Raw genomic sequence first — 20,718 nt, 5'->3', positions numbered from 1 at the left:
TCAGGTTCAGGCACTCCTCCTCCAGCCATTGTCTTGTGCAGTGGACATATGCACACTCACCCACACTTGTGAGCTCTCGGCATGCCAGCCCCAGCCCCTCCTGACTCTCACCTCTGGGCTGTATTAACAAGGCTGCCTCAAGGGAAGTGGTGTAGCTACCCAACCAGAATGGCTAAAATTCAAAAGACTGACAATATTGGATGTCGACAAGGAAGTGGAGCAACTGGAACTTTCTTTCATGCAGTGTGGGAATGCAGAATGACACAGTATCTTTGGAAAGGGTCTGGCTATTTCTGTTAAACATAGTCCATCCCAAAACCAGCAATCCCACTCCTAGGCATGTACCCAACAGAGATGCATACATTTGTCATTACTAGAATGTTCCTATTCCTAGCAGCACCAATTGTAATAGCCCCCAAAATGCAAACAAGTGAAATGTCCATCAACGGGAGAATGGATGAAGAAATTATGTTATAGCCACACAGTGGAATACTACACAGCAATGAAAATGAGTGGGCTACATACATGTGACAGCATGGGTGTCTGTCACAAACACGATGTTGAGAACGAGAAGTCAGACACATGAGACAACATGCTGTAAGTTTTCATTTATACAAAGTCTAAGAACAGGCACAGCTAAAGGATGGTGACACACATCAGATCAGCTGTGGCTTCTAGGGGGGGCGCTGACTAGAAAGAGGCATAAGGGTACTTTCTGGGTGGATGGAAATGTTCTATATTGATCTGGGTGGTGGTTACACGGGTATGACTTTGGGATTTGTGCACTTCCTGGTATGAAAGTTTATCTCATTAAAAAGAGAAAATAGCACAATGACTGAGAACTTGGACAGCCTAGGTACAAATCCCAGATTTGTCGCCTCTCAGCTGTGTGAATTTGAGCAAGTCACTTTCCCTCTCTGTGCATCACAACTGTGAGGATTACATGAGCTGATACACACAGGGGGCTTAGAAGAGGGCAGAGCACAGAATGGACTGTTCAGTCACCACCATCGTCGTCATCATGGTCGTCAGTGTCATCGCCTCCCCACGGTCATCCTCCAATACGAGAGCATCACGAGTCTGAGTCCCTTCCTCGCCTCTGTTCTGACCCCATGATCCTATCGCCTGGTGAATTCAAGCTGTTCTCACTCTTAACTAACTTTGGTTTGGTCTAAAACTCCATGATTTCATGACCCCGAGACTTCCAGGCTGGTGCTGGCGAAATTCCTGGTTGGGCAAATCCCCCAGCTCCATGTACCAGCACAGGGAGACCATCCCACCCACACCTCCGGTCCAGAAAGCAAGCACAACACACACACCGCTTCTCTCTCCCCACTGATATATTTGATAATTGTCCAGAACCAGAGATGGCATCAGCCGGGGTCGGGGGAGGTCGACGGGGAGTAAAAAAGAGCCCAGGGAGGGGACTCCGAGGTAGGGGTGAGGAGAGGGAGAGGAACAGTCACAGAAAAGAGAGGAGAGAGGCAGAGGCAGGGGGAGGGGAGAGAAGCTAGCCAGGGGAGGAGATAGGGAGGGGACAGGAGATACTTTGAGGGGGTGGGGCCAAGGTGGGGGCCCTGGGGAGAGAGGGCCCCTCCCCCAGAATACAAAATGAGGGGCCTGGAGGGGGCTGTCCTGGGCTTCAGGGGCGAGGGAAGAGACGGGCGAGGTGGTGGGGTTGAGGTCAGTAATAGGTTTCCTTCTCCACCCAACCTGGAGAGACAAAGGAAGAAAGAATCAGTGGAGAGAAGCACAAGGACAGAGAGAAAGAGAGAATTAGAGAGAGAGAACGACACAGGAAGAAACCACAAAGGACAGAGACAGGTGGAAAGACAAGAGGAGGCCAGAGAGACAGGAAGAGAGAAGAGTTGGAAAGGGAAGGGAGAAAGAACACAAAAGGGAGATGGCGAGACAGAGTGAAGTCAGCGTCAGATAAGTCACCACAGTGCTTCCCTGCCCCCCAGCCGCCCCAGCCTGCCGCCCCAGCCTGCCCTCTGCCCCGTTAGCCCTCTCACCCCCCGGGTTCCTGCGCAGGATGAGTTTGCGGATCTCATCATAGACAAAGATGAGGAAGCTGTAGGGGAAGGCACAGAACCACCAGCTGGGCCTGCAGACACGGGACAGAAGGGGGGCGTCAGTGTGGGGCCACGAAGGGGACAAGAGGCAGTCCCAGAGGACAGGAGAGGCTCCAGGGCGGGGGTGGAGGCAGAGAGGGGCGGGTTCCTCGATCCCTCCTGCCCACAGGCTAGGGGTGCCCTGGCCATGGCTGTGGGCTGGGGTCTGCAGAGTGCCCACTGTGGATGTCCCACGGTGGTGGAGGCTTGGTGGCATCAGAACAGGGACTGCAGTGGGGGACACAGAGGCAGGATCCCGAGACACCAGGAGAGGTGGGGCCTGGAAGGCTGCTGGGAGGCTCCTGGAGCAGTGGTGGGGGTCCTGGAGGTGGCGAGGGACACTCACTTGAGAGGGTACATGCGAAGGGCCACGTCCATGCCAGGGCAGTAGGACAGGAAGGCAGCGAGGGCTGTCTCCTCAAACAACCCAAAGATCAGGATCTTGTTCCTGGAGGCACAGGCAGGGCTGGAGCCAGAGAACCTGACCGGCACCCCCACCCACAGAGACAGAAGCACACCCGAAGGAAGACAGAGAGACAGACAGCGGACATACATGGAGACAAAAAGACAGAAGGCAAAAACGGATCCAGCGAGATGAGGACGCGGAAAGATACAGACAGAAAGACAGAGACAGCGACAGACACACAGGCAGGTAGACAGGTAAAGCGGATCTGGAGAGGGACCCAGTGAGTGACACCACACACGTATGTGGGGGGCGGGGGGAGAGACAGAGACTCTAACACAGCCGTGACCACTTGAGAGAAAAGTCAACTCAGAGACGAAAACTGAAACACAGGAACCGAGGGGCGGGCAGACGGGGCCCTCACTTCATGCCCTGCTGGAAGACCGAGTTTCTGCGCGTCTTGCAGATGATCAGGTCGGCCCACTGGACCACAACAATGCTCACGAAGAAGGCCGTGTGACATGTGAACTCCACCACTTTCCTCTGCTCGTACGTCTGCGAGAGCCATGACCAGCATGCAGGACAATAGTCAGCGTGGCCTCAGCCCGGCCCCCAGCCCGGCCCCCAGGCTCCTTGTCTGCACCCCAAGCAAAACAGGGACACTTCCCGATGGAGTCCCCCAGGGCCTCAGAAATGTCTCCCTTCTTAGGCTTATGGCCCCACAGGGAAAAGTTAGGAGATGTCCAAGGAAGGAGAGAGGTTCATGATAACCCCAGTTGTCAACCGGGGACCGTCCCTGGGGTAGAGGGGAGTGGGAGGAGGTCGAGGACCCTGTGGGCCTCCCGAGGGGACAAACACCAGAGAACTTGGAAGGGACAGGCAGACACAGGGAAGAAGGCAGGGAAGGCATCTCACCTGTGGGGGCAGAGAACATGGCCAGTGGACACCAGGCCCACAACACGCTGGGCCAAGAGCGCCAAGACGCCCTGTGTGCCCAGCAAGGATACTGACGTGGTCCCGGGGCAGAGGGGCCAGCATAGGAAGCAGGATAGCTTGCCTGGGGCTCCTACTGGGGACAGGGCTGCAGACTGGGAGTCCCGCCATGCGGTGGGCCAGCCCCACTCACCCACTGCTGCCCATAACTGTCCTCAAGGTCATTGACAGTGCGGTCATCCCAGTTCAGCCGGATCCCCACCAGGTTGCCGGGCAAGAAACCATTTTCAGCCAGGATCACAAAGTAGGAGAAGAAGCCACCGAGAGCCTGGATCATTCCTGGGAAGAGGAGAGAAAGGAGATGAGGAGAGGCTTGGGTGGGGGCCGGCAGCCAGCCTAGTGCACAGCTGGGGTCCCTTGAGACCTCCACAAGGAGTCCTCTTGTCTGAGCATCACCCAGGGCTGGGCTCCCAGAAGGCAACTTGAGGGTGTTACCTGGTCGCAAGCACCTGAGATGGGTCTCTGGGACAGGAGCCTCGCGGAGAGGGCTCTCCCCAGATGGATAACCTGGTGACTCCTTCCCACCTGGCCCAGGCCATTCTGAACATCAGGAAATCCCTGAGGACCCTCAGGCTTGAATTTGACAGGCACCCTATGCAGGAATGACCTCCATGGCCTGTGACCACCGCCATGAAGCTTCTGTTTGCTGGGACACTCCCAGTGACGGGAGCTCTGTCCCTCCAATGCTCTGAATACTTCAACTCTAGCAGCAGGTTGAGGAGGCAGAGAGGGTGGGCTCACGGCTGCCCTCAGAGAGCTCACAGGCTGGTCTTGTCCTTCCCATCGTGGATGTGGGGGAAGCAGTGGGCTCTAACGTGGCCAGCCTCAGCCAACCGTGACCTGTGTCCCATGTGCTTCCTGGGTGCACCCCCCTCCAGGCCTGTCCTCCACCGTGGTGACCACCACCCATCTACAAGTCATGCCTTCTAAACCTCCAGCACCAAGTTCTATCCACTCACTCAGCACAAGGTTTCTGAGTGCCTGCAGTAGGCCAGGCACTGCTCTAGACCCTGGGCATCCAGCCATAATGGCGACAGGGTCCCCAGGTCCTCACCAATCTGCCCATAGGCCATGCTGATGAGCCTCTCGTTGACCAGCTTGTCAGTGCGTGGATTCCTGGGCTGTCTCTTCATGATGTCACTCTCAGCAGCCTCATATGCCAATGAGATGGCGGGGACCTGGGCAGGAGAGGTCAGGTGAGCTGGGGATAGGGGGCCCCTGCCCTCCCGGGACCTGGGGTGGTGGGGGCTCACCATGTCGGTGCCCAGGTCAATGCAGAGGATGGTGATGGTGCCCAGAGGCAGGGGGATGTTGGCCATGATGAACAGCAGGAAGGGTGTGATCTCCGGGATGTTGCTGGTCAGCGTATAGGCAATGGACTTCTTCAGGTTGTCGAAGATCAGGCGGCCTGCGGCACGGGCAGGCTCAGGGCACCCTACTTCCTCGGCCCCTCCCCCGCCCAGTGCACGAATCCTTTCCAACTCATCCCCTCACCTTCCCGCCTTCCCACGTGAATGTCCAACCACGTCACCCCATTCGTCCATTCTTGAAATACAACCACTTTGGAAGCCCATTTGGCAGTTTCTATTAAGGTTAAACATCCCCTTCCCTACTGACCCAGTAATCCTGCTCCTAGGTTTATACCCGAGAGAAACCAGCGCTTACATCCACTAAGAAGCAAGTGCATGAATATTCACCACAGTGATAGTCACAACAGCAAGAACAAAACTGACCCCAATGTCCACCAACAGGGGAGTGTATACATAAACCATGGTCCCTCCGTACGGAATATTACTCGGCAAGGAAAAGGAATGAGCTATGTCACACCCAATTCTGTGGCTGCATCTCACAGATGTTATGTCGAGTGAAAAAAGCCATATACAAAAACATTCATATCACATGATTCCATTTAGATGAAATTTGAAACTAATCTATGGTGCCAAAAGTCAGGACAGTGGCTATTTCTGGGAGGGTGGAAATCGACTGGAGGGGAACTGATAAGACCCTGATGGGGGTCTGCAAATGTTCTCTCTCTTGATCAGGGTCTGGTGGTTGCATGGATGTGTACATGTGTAAGAAGTCATGGAGGTGCCCAACTTAATGTATGTGTGTCATAGCCCAATAAAAATTCAATCAGTAAAGTGTGCATAATGTCAAAAGAAACTAAAGATGAATGCAGCCACCCCTTCCCCCATGTGCTGTTAGACATGAGCAACAAGATATGTCATTAAGAAGGAGCAGAAAGAAGGTATGGATGGTTTGATCACCTTTGTGTAAAAATAAGATGCATAGGTGTTCACACCTGCTATTCACTTTCCCTCTAATGCATGCACTGCTGTCCACAAACTCGTGGTGTCTCATCCTAAAATATCTGTGGATGAAACAATGACTTAAATGTGCTCAAACGTGAGCCAAGTGTGTGTAGTGGGGGTTGGGACGTTGAAACAAGATCAGCATGTGCTGGTAACTGTCAGAGCTGGGTGATGAGAACAGCGGGGAGGGAACCATGCCGTTCTCTCCGCTTTGGGGTACACCTGCAATTTCCCCTCCTGGAAGTTAATCTTTGTTTTTGTCACTCCAGAGAAGCCTTCCTTGCCCACCCTACCTAGGTAGGATCCCCATTATTATCTGTGATAGCACCCCGCTTGCTTTCTTCTTAGCACTTATCGCAATTTGTAATTATGCATTTATTTGTTTGTGAACTTAAGGCTGTCTTTTCCAGCATCTGAAGGCAGAGACCATGTCTGCTCTGCTCACGGCTGAGCACCTGCATGATGCACGAGGTAGGAGCCTAATAAATGTCTGGAAGGTGAGAACGCGCGTGTCCGTGAGTATGAGCATTGCATGTGCATAAAAGATGTCTGGGGGTAAGAAAGGGTTAACCCTGGTTTCCTCTGGGAGATAGGAGACAAGGGATCATGACATTTAATTTGTCACTTTAGGTTCCACTTGAATTCTTTTATCAGGCATTATTTTTTACACCAGGGACATTTCAAACGGAAGAGAAAGTGGAAGAAAATGCACCACAGCATCAACAGTGATGATTTCTGGACTGTGAGGCTCTGTGTAATTCCAGTTTTCTTCTTCATGTTTTTCTACATTTTCTATAATTAGCATGAATGACTTTGAGGATCAGAATAAAATTAAGTGTGAACAAACCCCATCTGTGGCCGCATCAAAGCCTGGAAGGGAGAGGTGCCTGGGCTGTGTGGCCTGGGCTCCTGGCGACCCCTTCACCCACCCCGCCTGGCCTTTGCACGCTCTGCTTCCTCCACCTGAATCTCCTTTCCCTGACACCACCTACGTGAAAATGCTAATGTGGCCTTTGGGGCTCTGCAGCGAGCCCTGTCCGTTCTCAGATGCTTCCTTGCCCTCGACCCCGGGCTGGGTGAGAACTCTCGGGGGACCCTCCGTTCCCGTGGTTGCACTTACAAGTATTTTTAAAATGCTTTCCGAGTCTGCTTCACCCACCAGACTGACCCTGCACTAGGCAACGCTGAGACCCAGAAATGCATCAGCTCAGTCCTGCCCCCTGGAAGTCCCCATTGTGGGCCCAGTGGGATTCTGGGGTCTCCCCGCTGTGCATCCAGCTGCAGCCTGGCCTGTTCCCCTTGCCTTTCTCTGGCCTCGTGCAGAGACCTCAGTCCCCAGGGTCACCTGGCCACTCACCCTCCTCCACACCCGTGACAATGGAGGCAAAGTTGTCGTCCAGCAGAATCATGTCTGCTGCCTGCTTGGAGACGTCAGAGCCGGCGATGCCCATGGCCACCCCAATGTCAGCCTTCTTCAGAGCAGGGGAGTCGTTCACACCATCCCCAGTCACAGCCACGATTGCACCCTGCAAGGAGAGAGGGTGAGAAGAATGCCCAGAGGCCTGCCCAGCCCCCTCCTCCCAGGGACCCCAGCCCCAGCCCACCTGTCTCTGACAGCCCTCTACAATAATGAGCTTCTGCTGGGGAGACGTGCGAGCAAAGACAATCTCTGTGTGGTTCTGCAGGATCTCGTCGATTTGCTCAGAGGTGAAGTCTTTGAGGTCAGTGCCGTGGATCACACAGGCCTTGGCGTCCCTGGGACGAGCAGAGAGTGGTCAGGATGTGTGTGGAGTGGTACAGGGACAGAGAGCCAGGCAGGCCGGCTCCACGGACGGGAGAGGCAGAGGACCAGACTCTGAAGCTAAGGCTTGGGGAGGCTGAATGGCTTGTCCAGTCACACAGCCCGTGAGTGGCAAAGCTGGGATACCAACCTACACCAGGCTGCCCGTCCTCACACGAGGAGGCGAAGCAGGACCCAGGCGCTGAGTCAACAAGAGGCCCAGAAGGGAGGGGAACCGGCCACCCTCCGGGACAGAGTGTTGAGCCAGCAGGTGGCGCTCACCGGGGGTTGACCTGGCTGACAGGAATGTTGAGCCGGGCAGCAATGTCCTCCACGGTCTCGTTGCCCTCGGAGATGATGCCTACACCTTTAGCAATGGCCTTTGCGGTGATGGGGTGATCACCTGTGACCATGATGACCTGCGGGCATTGTTTGGGGTGGTCCAGTCTCCCTGCTGGCCCCTGGGGAGCTGGCCCTGCCTCCCACAGCTGCCCCAGACCACACCTTGATGCCTGCACTGCGGCACTTGCCCACTGCATCGGGGACGGCTGCCCGGGGCGGGTCGATCATGGACATGAGGCCCACGAAGCAGAGGTTGTCCGTTGTGAAGTTCACGTCATCACAGTCAAAGGCAAAGCCCTTGGGGAACTGCTCCTCGGGCAGGTAGTAATGGCAGAAACCTGGTGGCAGGGATGGGGTGGGATATGAGGGCTCCAGCCCCCAGCCTCTGCGCCTCTGACCCCACTGCTCCTGGCCATCTGGTTCTGGCAGTCAGCTCCCAGTCAACCGGACAGTCAGCCGACATTCATTTCCTAAAGATGCCATATTCATTCATTCATTCATTCATAGTGCATTCTGGGAGGCCCTATTCTGAGCAGGCTCTGAGCGGCATCACACCCCTTATCCCAAAGGGTCCCCCAGAGCTGGCCCAGCTCCTGCCCCAACTTGGCCCCAACTCAGTCCCTCCCGTGATGCGCACCCAGCACACGCTCGCCCAGGCCACCGAGCTCAAGGTAGGCGTTCTGGAAGGCCTCCTTCATCTCCTCGTCCAGCGGCTGCTCCTTGCCCTGCAGCAGGATGGTGGCACAGCGGTCCAGGATGCGCTCGGGAGCGCCCTTCATCACCAGCAGGTACCGGTTGTCATTGGGGTCCTCAGTCTCATGGATGGAGAGCTGTGGACAGAGCGGAGGACAGTTGTGCCTGAGCCTCGCAGGGGCCTGCAGGCTGCCCACACAGGGTCAGGGAGACACACCCAGAGCCGTGGGTGCCAGGACAGACAGCTCCCCTAGATGGTGCTGCCCAAATCTCTCTATGTAAGAGAACATCTGTTTCTCAGAGTCTCTCACAGAGGTCTGTGCTCACCCCTGCCCGTTTCAGCCTCTCTGTCTCACAGATATTTCTGCCTTTCCTTCTGTCTCACAGAAATCTCGCTGACCTTAGGATATGTGCCTCTCTCCCTGCCCTCTGCCTCCCTGACTCCTTATCCCATGTCTGACCCATGAACAAATCTGGTCGGTTCACCTCTGAAATACACCCAGATTCTGACCTCTTGTCACTCCCCATCTGCAAGCTTCCTTCTGGCCATCACCATCTCACATGGCACAGCATAGCAGCCTCCACACTATGTCCCGATTTCGGCCCTCCCACCCATGGCATTTCCTCCCCATAGCAGCCAAGAGGATCCTTTCAAAAATGTGAGTCAGTGGGAAATGGTGCAGCCACTTTGGAAAACAGACCAGCAGTTCTCCAAAAGATTAAATGTAGAGTTAGCATATGACCCAACGATTCCCAGGTATGCACCCAAGAGACATGCAAATTGTGTCCACACAACTTGTATGTGAATGTTCCCAGCAGCCTTATGCATGGCAGCCAATAGGTACAAATGAAATGTGGTCTATCCATGTGATGGAATGTTATTTGTCCATAAAAAGGAATGAAGCACTGACACACGCTACAACGTGGATGAACCTTGAAAACATTATGCTGAGTGAAAGAAGCCAGACACACAAGGTCACGTATTATATTGATTCCATTTATATGAAATGTCCAGAATAGACAAATCCACAGAGACAGAAAGTAGATTAACGTTTGCTTAGGGCTAGGGGAGAATGGGGGAGGTGGGGGTGGGCAATACCTAAGGAGTGTGGGGTTTCTTTTTGAGGTAATTAAAATGTTTTAAAATTGTGTAGATGACTGCACATATCTGTGAATATACTAAAACTACTGAGTTACACACTTTAAATCACCCATTTAAAACGTACAATTCAGGACTTTTAGTATATGGTATGTAAATTATATCTCAATATAGCTCTTTAAAACTGTGAGTCAGGGGGCAGCTAGATGGCGCAGTTGGTTAGAGCGGGAGCTCTGAACAACAGAATTGCTGGTTCGATTCCCACATGGGCCAGTGATCTGCACCCTTCACAACTAGATTGAAGACAACGAGCTGCTGCTGAGCTGCCGAGGGGCAGCTGGATGGCTCTGTTGGCTAGAGCGCGGGCTCTTAACAACAAGGTTGCCGGTACAATTCCCGCATGGGATGGTGGGCTGTGCCCCCTGCAACTAAAGATTAAAAATGGCGACTGGACTTGGAGCTGAGCTGTGCCCTCCACAACTAGATTGAAGGACAAAGACTTGGAGCTGGTGAGCCCTGGAGAAACACACTGTTCCCCGATATTCCCCAATAAAACAAAACAAAACAAAACTGTGAGTCAGGTCCCATATCTCCTCTGCTCAGAGCCCTCTGGTGGCTCATGTCTCCCTTCACACCCAGGTCTGGCCTGGCCTGGCACCCACTGTCCTCACCTCCGACCACACTCCCTGGCTCACTGCTTGCCACACTGGCTGCCTGGCTCTTGTTCAAACATGTCAGCATACTTCCATCTTAGGGCCTTTGCACATGCTGTGCCTGAACGCTCTTCCCCACACACACACCTGCAGGGCTCTCTCTCCCTCAGCATGGTTACCAGCAGACATATTCCGTATTTCCTCATGCCTGTGTCACTGTCTATCTTTTAGCACTAGTGTACACATTCCATGAGAGGAGAGACTTCACTCTTTCACTCACTGCTATGTACCCCCAGTGACTAAAACACAGGCCTGACACGTGGTAGCTGCTCAAAAAAATATTTGTTAAAAGAATGAAAGAGATCTCTGGCTGGTTTCCAGTCTCTGCTGAAGAAATATCTTTACTCCTCTGCTCCCCGCTCCAGTGAGACATTGCTCTCACCCACGTCTATTCTTCTCCCTGCCAGGTGGGTACCCTCAGTCCCATTTTACAGATGGTAAAATGAGGCTCTGGGAATATTAGTAACCTGTCCAAAGCAGGAAGGCAGTGGGGCCAACCTGACTGCTACGGACGTTGTAGAGAAAGTGAGGTCCAGGCCAGCTCTCGCGGAGAGCCCCAAGTACCTGGTATTTGTTGGTGGAGTTGAAGGGGATCTCGGCCACTTTCTTGTTGCGTTCCCGCATCAGCTTCACGGAGCCAGAGGATAATTCGATGCACTTCAGCAGGGCTGACTCGGAAGCATCACCGGCAACATCCCTCTGGGGAGAGAGGGCTGTCAGGGCAGAGCAGTGGGGGTTGGGCATGGGCAGGGCCAAAGCCCGGCGGGCAGCGGACCCACCTTCAGCACAGGGATGTTGTCCTGACCGCCCTTGAAGACGGCCCGATTGCAGAGTCCGGCGATGTGAGACAGGGCCACCCAGGTGTGAGAGCTCTTGTCGAACGAGGTCCCTGAAGGAGGCAGGTGTCATGGCTGGGGGTCACCTTGGGGCCAAACCCCGTCAGTCCTGCCTGGGCACCCCCCCTCACCTGACTGATCCTCAGTGGTGTCGGCCTCGTGGATCTGGTTATCGAACCACATGTGCGCGACCGTCATGCGGTTCTGGGTGAGGGTCCCTGTCTTGTCCGAGCAGATAGTGGATGTGGAGCCCAGGGTCTCTACAGCCTCCAGGTTTTTCACAAGGCAGTTCTTCCGGGCCATGCGCTTGGCGGTCAGTGTCAGACACACCTGCAGGGCGCCCAAGGGCAGGCAAGTTACAGGTAGAGCCTGGTGGCAGAGTTGGGCCAGCAATATGAGGGCCAACAACTCAACTGCCCAGCCCAGGGAGAATCCTGGGTGGCCTGTGAGAGAGGATAATGTCACCCAGCAATTCTATCCCAAGGTACAGACCAACAGAAAAATGCACCCCAAAAGACATGTACTGGAATGTTCATTTATAATAGTCACAAACTGAAAACCCAGATACACTAACAGCAAAAGGGATAAATCGATTATGGAATAAAGATGGAACACTATACAGCAATGAAAAAGGACAAGCCACAGGCAACTGCATGGATGAAGTTCAAAAACATAATGTCAGTAAAAAAGAGCAGAAACAAGAGTTCATATTGAATTATTTCGATTGATACGAAGCAGAGAAACTATGCTCTTAGAAGTCAAGAAGGGGTTCTCTTGGGGTTGGGGGCTGGATGGGGTCTTGAGGGGGCTCCTGGCGAACTCAAACTGGGTACAGCTGACATGGTTGTGTTCAGCTGTACATTCAACTGTACAACGCTTTGTGTGTTTGTTAAATGTCGATACAAAGCCTTTGACCTAGAGCAGTTTTGAATGTGCTAAAATGGAAAATTTTGCATGATGTAGTAGAATCAAGGATCAGACTAGTATTCCTCTGATGGTCGCTTCTCTGTACCTGAAACGCTTACTACACACCTGCTGGGGAGGGTTGCACAGAGCATGCTTGTGCACTGGGGCTGACGGCTGGGCACCGGGACGGGGACCATTATTTTATTTTTAACCATTTTAATGTATTCTTTAGACTTTTTACCACGAGGGGGTACTCCTTAATTTTGTAAGTTAACTTTAAAAAAGTGATAGGATTATTAGTCCTCTATGCCCTGCAGTGTTTCTCAGGGTTTTCATTTGTTTGTTTTGTTAATGAGACTGAGTCCCAGGACCCTCCTTATTGAAGCTCTACGATGCTCAGACCTCAACACTCAACTTGCCCATATCAAGAATATTGCGATCCAGGCCCCCAGCCCCTCCTCCCTCAGACCCAGGAGCCCAGGCCCCAGCCCCTCCTCCCTCAGACCCAGGAGTCCAGGCCCCCAGCCCTTCCTTCCCCAGACCCAGGGGTCCAGGCCTTACAGTGACAGTGGCCAGCAGACCCTCTGGGACATTGGCCACAATGATGCCGATGAGGAAGATCACAGCCTCCAGCCAGGTATATCCGAGAATGAGGGAGAGGACGAAGAAGGAGACACCCAGGAAGACGGCCACGCCGGTGATGAGCTGGATAAAGTGCTCGATTTCGATGGCGATGGGCGTCTTGCCCACCTCCAGCCCTGAAGCCAGGGTGGCAATTCGGCCCATGACGGTGCGGTCCCCTGTGGCCACCACCACACCCCGAGCCGTGCCTGTGGAGCCAGAGGGGATTAGACTGAGGTGGGCGTGGGGGCTCAGTGAGGCTCAGAGGGACCCCAAGCTCCTGATGCACATCCTTCTGTCTGGACCAGCCCTGCCCTGACCTGGTGCTCCCACTGTGCCCCACCTCACCTTCCACGCAGTTGGTGGAAAAGAAGGTGATATTCCGAGTCTCCAAGGGGTTGTCATGTGTGCAGTCAGGAGAGCGGGTCTGGGGTTCTGATTCACCAGTCAGGGAGGAGTTGTCTACCTGGGGGTGGGTGCACAGGAGAGTAGGCTTAGCCCTGGGCCTGGGGTCAGGGGGCATTTGTCCAGGGAAGACTGGGGCTGAAGCCTGTTGTTCCTTGAGGTCACAGCTAGAAGCCTGGGTGCCTGGGTGGATGAATGGAGGCCAGAGGTTGGACTCCTGTAGGTGTGGAGGCTGCAGGGCTTCCTGCCAAGGTCTAAGGTACCTATGGGTCTGAGGGGTAGAGACCAAGAGCCTGGACTCCTGGGTCTGAGGGAGGAGGGGCTGGGGGCTGGACTCCTGGGTCTGAGGGAGGAGGGGCTGGGGGCTGGACTCCTGGGTCTGAGGGAGGAGGGGCTGGGGGCTGGACTCCTGGACCACTCCAGGAAGGGCAGAGCTGGGCTCCAGGCCCCAGGCCCACCTTGCAGCCATGGGCTGAGATGATACGTAGGTCAGCCGGGACTCGGTCTCCACCCTTGATCTCCACCAGGTCCCCGACCACCACCTCTTCAGCATTCACCTGCATCTTCTCACCTTCCCGGATCACCAGGGCTTGCTGGGGGCAGGATAAAGAAGCGTCACCTCCTGCACTCTCTCTGCCTCGACTGTCTGTCACTTGGCATGGCCCCCACCCACCTGGCCCCTTCCCGGGCACTCCTCACCTGGGGAACCATGTTCTTGAAGGACTCCATGATCTTGGAGCTCTTGGCCTCCTGGTAGTAGGAGAAGCAGCCAGTGATGATGACCACGGCCGCCAGCACGATTCCTAAGTACAGCTGTGGGGAGACACAGGGTCATGGCCACCAGCCCCACCAGCCCCACCAGCCCCACCAGCCCCAGCCCGTGTTCTGTGGAATCTTAGAAGGGAGCTTGGCATCAATGGGGGCCTGTATTTGTGCATCTGACCCCAGGGTTGTGTCCATTTGTAGGTCTGTGTGTCTGAGTCTCTCTTGTCTGTGTGTCTGTCCACCTGTCTGTGTTTGAGTCCCTCTTTCTGAGCATGGATGTGTTTGAGTCTCTGGGTCTGTCCATTTCTCTATTTTGTGCATTGGTCTGTCTTTCTGCATGTGTTAGAGAATCTGGGGGTGTGCTATTGTCTGTCCATGTATCTGTCTGTGTTTAGGTCAGTGTGTCTGTCTGACTGTCTGCCTAGCTTTAAATGTATAAGACTGTTTGTGTTTGAGTCTCTGTGGATCTCTGTCTCTCTGTCTCTCTTTGTTTGTCTGCATAGGTCTGAGACTGTTTGTCTGTGTGCTTGATTAGTTTTTAATTTCTGAGAATATTGTCTATCTATGCTTTATGCTTATGTCTGTCTGTCACCAGATAACGCTTGCAACTCTGTGTTTCAGTTCCTGTGTCTGTCTTTCCACCAGTCTATGTCTGTCTGTTTGTGCCTCTGTATCTGAACTAGGTGGCCCTGTGACTGTCCAGGCATGACTGTCGCCTCTCCGCAGGTGGGTATATGTGCGTACATACGTGTGGGCGCATGCGCGTTTGCGTGTGTGTGATGTAAGAATCTATATGCAGTCAGTGTGTGGGTCTGTGTTTATGGGCATGGCGTTTGTTGAGACTGTGTTTCAGTGTGTGTCCCCTGGGTTGGGTGGACGGGTCCTGACAGATCATCAGGGGGTTGTGCCTGGGTCTCTACATGAGCACACGCTCTCTTTGGGTATCTTTCAGGCCATGACCACCTGGTGGTGTCTGTCCCCAAGGCCACTGAGGTCGACAGCCTTGGGGTGGAGCCTAGCTCATCTATCCTGCTCTGGGATCTTGGATAAGTTACTCGGCCTGTCTGAGCCTCAGTGTTCCTTGTCGTCTCTGGGTTCTTTCACGGGATGATTGTGAAAGTCAGATGAGAAAAAGGAGGACAGTGGGCTTTGAAAACTCTAAAGGGACGAGGAGAAGTACAGAGCAAGGTGGAGAGCACTCACGTTGTCCCCAGAGGGATCGTCCTCAGTGCCCGCCTGGATGCCATAGGCCAGGAAGCAGAGGATGGCCCCAATCCACAGCAGGATGGAGAAGCCCCCAAAGAGCTGGCGGCAGAACTTGACCCACTCCGGGGTGGTAGGCGGCGGTGTGAGCGCGTTAGGCCCGTCCCTGGCCAGAATCTCCTGGGCTTTGCTGTGGGTCAGACCCTAGGGGACACAGGACTCACACAGAACCCTCCCTAAGCAACCCTAGTACCCCAACACGTCATGAGCACCCCAGGACCCAGGGGCCCAATCCCAGTCCCTCCTCCCCCCGGCCTGCCACACCTGCACACAATCCGTGTTATATTTCCGGCAGACCTCTTCCACTGACATCTTGTGCTCTGTCTGAGGAACAGAAGTTTGGGGGAGATGGTGAGTGTTGAAGCCCTCAGGGGGGGTGGGGCCTGTTCTGGGAGGGTGTGCAGTACGGAGGGTGGGGCTTACCATAGCCACTTCCTTCTTGAGGTCGTCCAGGTCCCGGCGCTCCTTGGCGCCTTTGCTCTTCTTGGGCGAGCTCTTGTCATCTTTTTTGTCCTGCGAGGTGGCGATACGATAGCTGTCAGAGCCACCAGACTGCGGGCGAGAAGGGGTTACAGGGGGACACCGGCCCTCCCAGCCCACTCTCACCCTGGCCTGTGTCTCTGGACAGAGGGCTGGTTCAGGGATCTCAGTCTGTGACTGCCCTGTGTCTCTGGGAGGGTTTCCCTGTGGCTCTGGGCGTATAAAACTTGAGTCTCATCTCTGCCAACTGGCTTCACTGTCTCTGGCTCCATGTGTCTCTGGGTCTCTGTCCCTGAGGGTCTCCATCTGACTCATTCTGTGTTTCTCTGTTTCTGTGGCCTTATCTGTGGGTCTCTCCCCTTCCATCTCTATGTGTCTTTTTATCTCTGTGTATCTCCTTCTGTCTCTTTCTCCCTCTCCCTGGGCCTGTCCAACCTTCTGAGTGTCTATCTTTTGCTATGTCTGTCTGTCTGTACTTCTCTATATGTATCTTTTTTAGTCTGTCTGTCTCTCTTTCTTGATCTGTCTGTCCAGGTCTCTGTTCATGCCTCTTTGTCTCGTTCCGTTTTGTCTCTTTTTGTCGCCTTCTATCCCTTTGTCTCTCCATCTCTGTATCTCTGTGGCTATTTCTCTCTGATCTCTTATCACTTATGTTGACAGTCTTTCTCTGTCTCTGTCTCTGAGTCTCTCTGCATGTGTCTTTCTACGATTTTGTCTCCCTCCGCTCTTTGGCTCTTTATGTCTCTCTGTCTCTCATACAATGTCTGCGTCCATCTCCTGAGCTCTCTCTCCTGAGTCCAGCTGAGTCTGTTGCACTGGGTTCCTATCTCTGCCCACATCAGTGTGTTAGGATCTCAGACTGTCTCCAAGTGTTAGTATTTTCTGTCTCCATGTCCCTGTTCATCCTTATCTCTGCCTCTCTCTGTCTTGTGTCTCTTTCTTCATCTCTTAAGCTGCCTCCTTCTCCAATGCTCGGTGTGCCTATCCCTGTCTGTCTTCTGTTCCAACCATCTTTGGACTCTCTTACTGTCTCGCTCTGAGACCTTCCTCTCTATCCCGTGTCCGGGTCCAGCTCGGCATCTCTGTCTTTCCAGCTCTAGGTCTCCCATATGTCACTCTCCCTGTCTTCTCCACCTGGCTCTTCTCCTGGGCCTCTCTCCCCAGCCCCATGGATGTCGCATTCTCTGTCTCAGAGGACCCAACTAATTTTGGGAGACCCCACAAGCCTGGCAGAAATGGAGAGGAAAGGGCACTCCAGGTGTCAGTCACAGCTGGGACAAAGGCCCAGGAGGCAGCCTGCTCTGCACAGGGCTGGTGGCCTGGCTGCACATGCAGCCAGCCCTGCAGGCTTTGACTGACCAGCTGTGGGCCCTGGCCTCTCTCCTGAGGACTGGTGAGAGCCAGGAACAGGTTTGAACAGGAGTGGGCACAGTCAGGTATCTTGAGGATAGAGTGGGATAAAGCTGGGATTTGGGGTGCAGAAGAGTGAGAGGCAGAAGCTCTGGGCCTGGCTTGAACTAGATGTGGTGTGAGGGGGAGTGCCTGAAGTTCCAGTCTACAAGCCTGGGCAGATGGGTCAGGGAGTGTCCTGGGGCACTGACAGGAGGGGTGGGGTGAGACCGAGCCCTGGTAGAGGGCCTCTGACAGAGCCTATGGGCCCACAGCTAAGCCGGGATCCTAGGTTCTGCATGGCTCAGAGATAATCTCCTTGTGACCTTGTAGAGGGCTGAGCTGCCTGCTGTCTGCCCCCAGACCCGGAGGCTGAGCTGGGGGACTACTGGGAAGGGCCGAAGCCTGGAGGCCTGGAGCCTCTTAGAGAGTTGCGAGGGGTGGGAGGGAGGCTTGGCCCTGGGCCAGGCCTGCAGCAGCACTGCGTCTGATATGGCAGTACAGAGACTTGGGGGACAGTGAGGGCCTCCTCCATCCCCTGCCCTAGGAGGGGTCTCAGCCTCTTCGGAGAGGTCGACTAGACCCATGGATGGAGAGATGTGAAGATATAATGTGATGGGATTAAGGTAGAGATATGAAGGGGCACACAGGAGAGTAGAGATGGGGGCCTGGCAAGAGTGAAGGAAAAAACCAGCTGCCCACCTCTGAAGCCTTAGGGGAGGACGGGGAGCTGATGCTTGGGTCCCTGTGGGGCCCTGGACCCCGGGGTCGGAGGGAGGAAGGGCTGGGGGTCTGGATTCCTGGTCTGAGAGAGAATGGGCTGGGATACCCTAGTTTCTGACAGACTAGCCTTGGCTCTTGCTTGCCCTTGCCATGACCAGACTCCCTTGGGGGGTGGTGGGGAGCCAAGGTTTTCCCAGTCAAGGCAGGAGGCCCATATGGGTGCACTGTGGGATGGGGGCACCTCTGAGGTGGAGAATATGCCTGCCTTGCTGCAGCCAGCTTCTATGGCTCCTTGCCATTTTCCACACTGTCTGCCTTCCCCGGATGCTCTCAGCTCACGCAGCCTCTGCTCTTTGACCAGCCTATCCCTCCCCTCTCAGGGTGTCTGGGGCATCATTTCTGAGCATCTCTCCCTCAACCTCCCTATTACCCTCCGCCTCCTCTTCCCATCATTCAGGCTGACTGGATAGGCTGCCATTCATGTCTGTCCTTGGGTCTGCTCATCTCAGCCTCAGTTTCTCTCTTTGTCTCTGTCTCTCTATGTCTATGTCTTGCCCGTGTCTGTCTCTTTCTTTGTCTCTATATCTGTCACTTTCTCTCTATCTCTTTTTGAGCACCTCTCTGTCTGCATTTCTCTCCATCTTTCCATGTCTGTCTCTCTGCCTCACTTCTCCCGGTCCCCACTTCTTTTCCCAAGACCCCTCCCATTCCTTCTCTAAGGCCTTTAGCCTCAGTCCTCTCCTCCATCTGTGCACAGCTTCTCCTCCCTCCATCCCACTTACCTGGAGTCATCACTGCTTCCCCCCTCCTCCCTCTTCTCTCCCAGTGCTCTCCCCACCCAATTCCTCTCCCCATCCACCCTCACCCACCCCAATCTACAGATCTGCAGCCCCATCCCCCACCTCCATCCCTGGACCCATCAGCCTTCATCCGCCATCTTTCTCCCCATGCTTCACATTCCTTTGCCATTAGCCTCTCCCATCTTGACCCTCTCTTCATCCTACCCAGTCCAGCCCACCCGCCTCCTTCACCCACTCCTCCTCCCATGGCCCCGCCCCAGACACGCAGGGAGGATTCCAGGGTTGCAACAGGGTCAGGTGGTCAGCCAGGAAAGGAGGCGGCATCTGCTGGAGAGACTCATAGACAGACAAGGACACACAGACATGGGAGGCAAGGGCATAGCCAGGCATGCACGATACCCCGGCCCCCCACATGCATTTGCACGCATCCCCCTCAGTCAGGCACTCAGTTTCCTCGCCACGGTTCTCCTGCTCCTCCCAGACCCCCATGTCTGCTCCCCCAGATTAGGGGCTGGACACACACCGGAGCCCCAGGCCACACTGCACTGCAGAGCCCCCCCCACCTAGGCCTGGAAGGAGAAAGAGAGGTCATCTGGTCCCATAGCCCGGACCTGTCTCCTCTCCGCCAGGGAAGAAGAGGGGCTTCAACACCCCCAGACACAAACACCAGCTCGCAGACACACCCAGACAGGTTGCAGATAGTCAGACACAACCGGAGCCACACAATCGCAGGCAGATGGTGCTGGCAGGGCCCAACAGAGCCAGGAGCTCACACGCGCGCACATGCACACGCACACACACGATTGAGCATGCCACCGCATCAGGTCAGGCAGAGATGCCCCGGGCGGGTCCGCGCCGGGCGGACCCGGCACACAAAGACACGCCAACATGCGCCACAGAGCCCCGCGACCCAGGCGGCCCGCGTACACACTCGACCAGCGACACAACCACACGCGCAAGCTGGGTCAGTCGGCTCACGGGGTCCCGCAGACCTGGCCCCAGAGCGCAAGGGTCCCGGCCCGCAGACACTCAATGTCACTGGACACATGATGTCGCACACACGGACCGCCCGGCCGGCTCGAGCACCTACCCCCATCTTGGCGGCTCCAGGGAACAGGGGTGGGCGAGCGGGGCGGGGGCCGGGGTCGGGGCCTCGGGGCGGGCTCAGGCGCGGGCTCGGGCTGGGGGCCTCTGCAGTGCCCGCGCCTCGGTCCGCACGTCTGTCCGGCGGTCAGCCCTACCGCACAGGGTCTGCGGCTGCCGCCGCCTCCACCGCCTCATATGCCCGCGCTCGCGGGGGGGCCGGCGTCGGCCTATCAAAGGCGCCGCCGCCCTGACGGACGGACGGCGGCCCCGCCCCCGGTACTGCAGCTGTCCTCCCTGCCCCCAGCCTCCTCCAAGAGGGAGCGCCGCAGGAGGGGGGATCCCGGAGATCCCCGCTATGAGGAACCTGGAGACCCCTCCCCCCGCAATGGGGGAGGGAGTCTCCGAGGAGGGGGCACTGAGGAAGTGAGAGCCCCGGAATTCCCCTCATTGTGGTGATGTGCCACAAGGGAGAGGGGTGCGCTGCAGGAGGTGGACACAGGGTGGGGGAAGCCCTGTAAATGAGGCAGGGGGCCCAGAGCACCTCCATCCGCAGTGAGGCAGGGGGGGCCCTGGAGACTGCGTGGGGTGATGCTCAGGAGGGATGCTGGAGAGGGCACAAGAGGCAAGGAAGACCCCGCAATGAGGAAGGGTGCTGCAGAGGGAAGAGAAGCCCTAAGGCCCCCTCCCTCACTATTTGTGTACTGCCCACCCAGGGCCATGGCAGAGAGGTTCAATAAGACACACTGCACAGTACACAGCAGACACATGGAAGCCAGAGGACTCCACCTAGCATCACACACTTACCCAGAGAGCCCAGGTGCTTAGGACACACACACACCACTCCATCACACCTCACCAGTTTCACAAGCACAGTCCATCACACCAGCGTGTACCCTTACACACACACACTACACGACCCCATTACACAACCCGAGACTCAGGAACACATAGAAATGAAATGCACATAGCACACACCCCATCACACCATAACAGAA

The 20,718-nt window shown here is 55.3% G+C and overlaps 1 protein-coding gene across 1 annotated transcript; it reads right to left on the bottom strand.

The window, feature by feature from the left end:
* Nucleotides 1-1,322: 1,322 nt before the first annotated feature.
* Nucleotides 1,323-19,892, bottom strand: ATP1A3 (ATPase Na+/K+ transporting subunit alpha 3). The gene is made up of 23 exons (XM_019713754.2): nucleotides 19,728-19,892; nucleotides 15,669-15,758; nucleotides 15,510-15,569; nucleotides 15,186-15,389; nucleotides 13,917-14,030; nucleotides 13,676-13,810; nucleotides 13,161-13,278; nucleotides 12,753-13,021; nucleotides 11,417-11,615; nucleotides 11,229-11,338; nucleotides 11,014-11,148; nucleotides 8,582-8,774; nucleotides 8,107-8,282; nucleotides 7,885-8,021; nucleotides 7,427-7,577; nucleotides 7,180-7,348; nucleotides 4,764-4,918; nucleotides 4,565-4,688; nucleotides 3,644-3,789; nucleotides 2,942-3,072; nucleotides 2,461-2,562; nucleotides 2,016-2,107; nucleotides 1,323-1,713 (listed from the first exon to the last, which is right to left on the bottom strand). The coding sequence occupies exons 1-23, from the start codon at nucleotides 19,731-19,733 to the stop codon at nucleotides 1,685-1,687; spliced, it is 3,045 nt and encodes a 1,014-aa protein (XP_019569313.2). The 5' UTR covers nucleotides 19,734-19,892; the 3' UTR covers nucleotides 1,323-1,684.
* Between the last annotated feature and the right edge of the window lie 826 nt (nucleotides 19,893-20,718).

Source organism: Rhinolophus sinicus, linkage group LG11, assembly GCF_036562045.2.
Source record: "Rhinolophus sinicus isolate RSC01 linkage group LG11, ASM3656204v1, whole genome shotgun sequence".
Taxonomy (NCBI): domain Eukaryota; kingdom Metazoa; phylum Chordata; class Mammalia; order Chiroptera; family Rhinolophidae; genus Rhinolophus; species Rhinolophus sinicus.
This window is presented reverse-complemented; position numbering and strand designations above follow the sequence as displayed.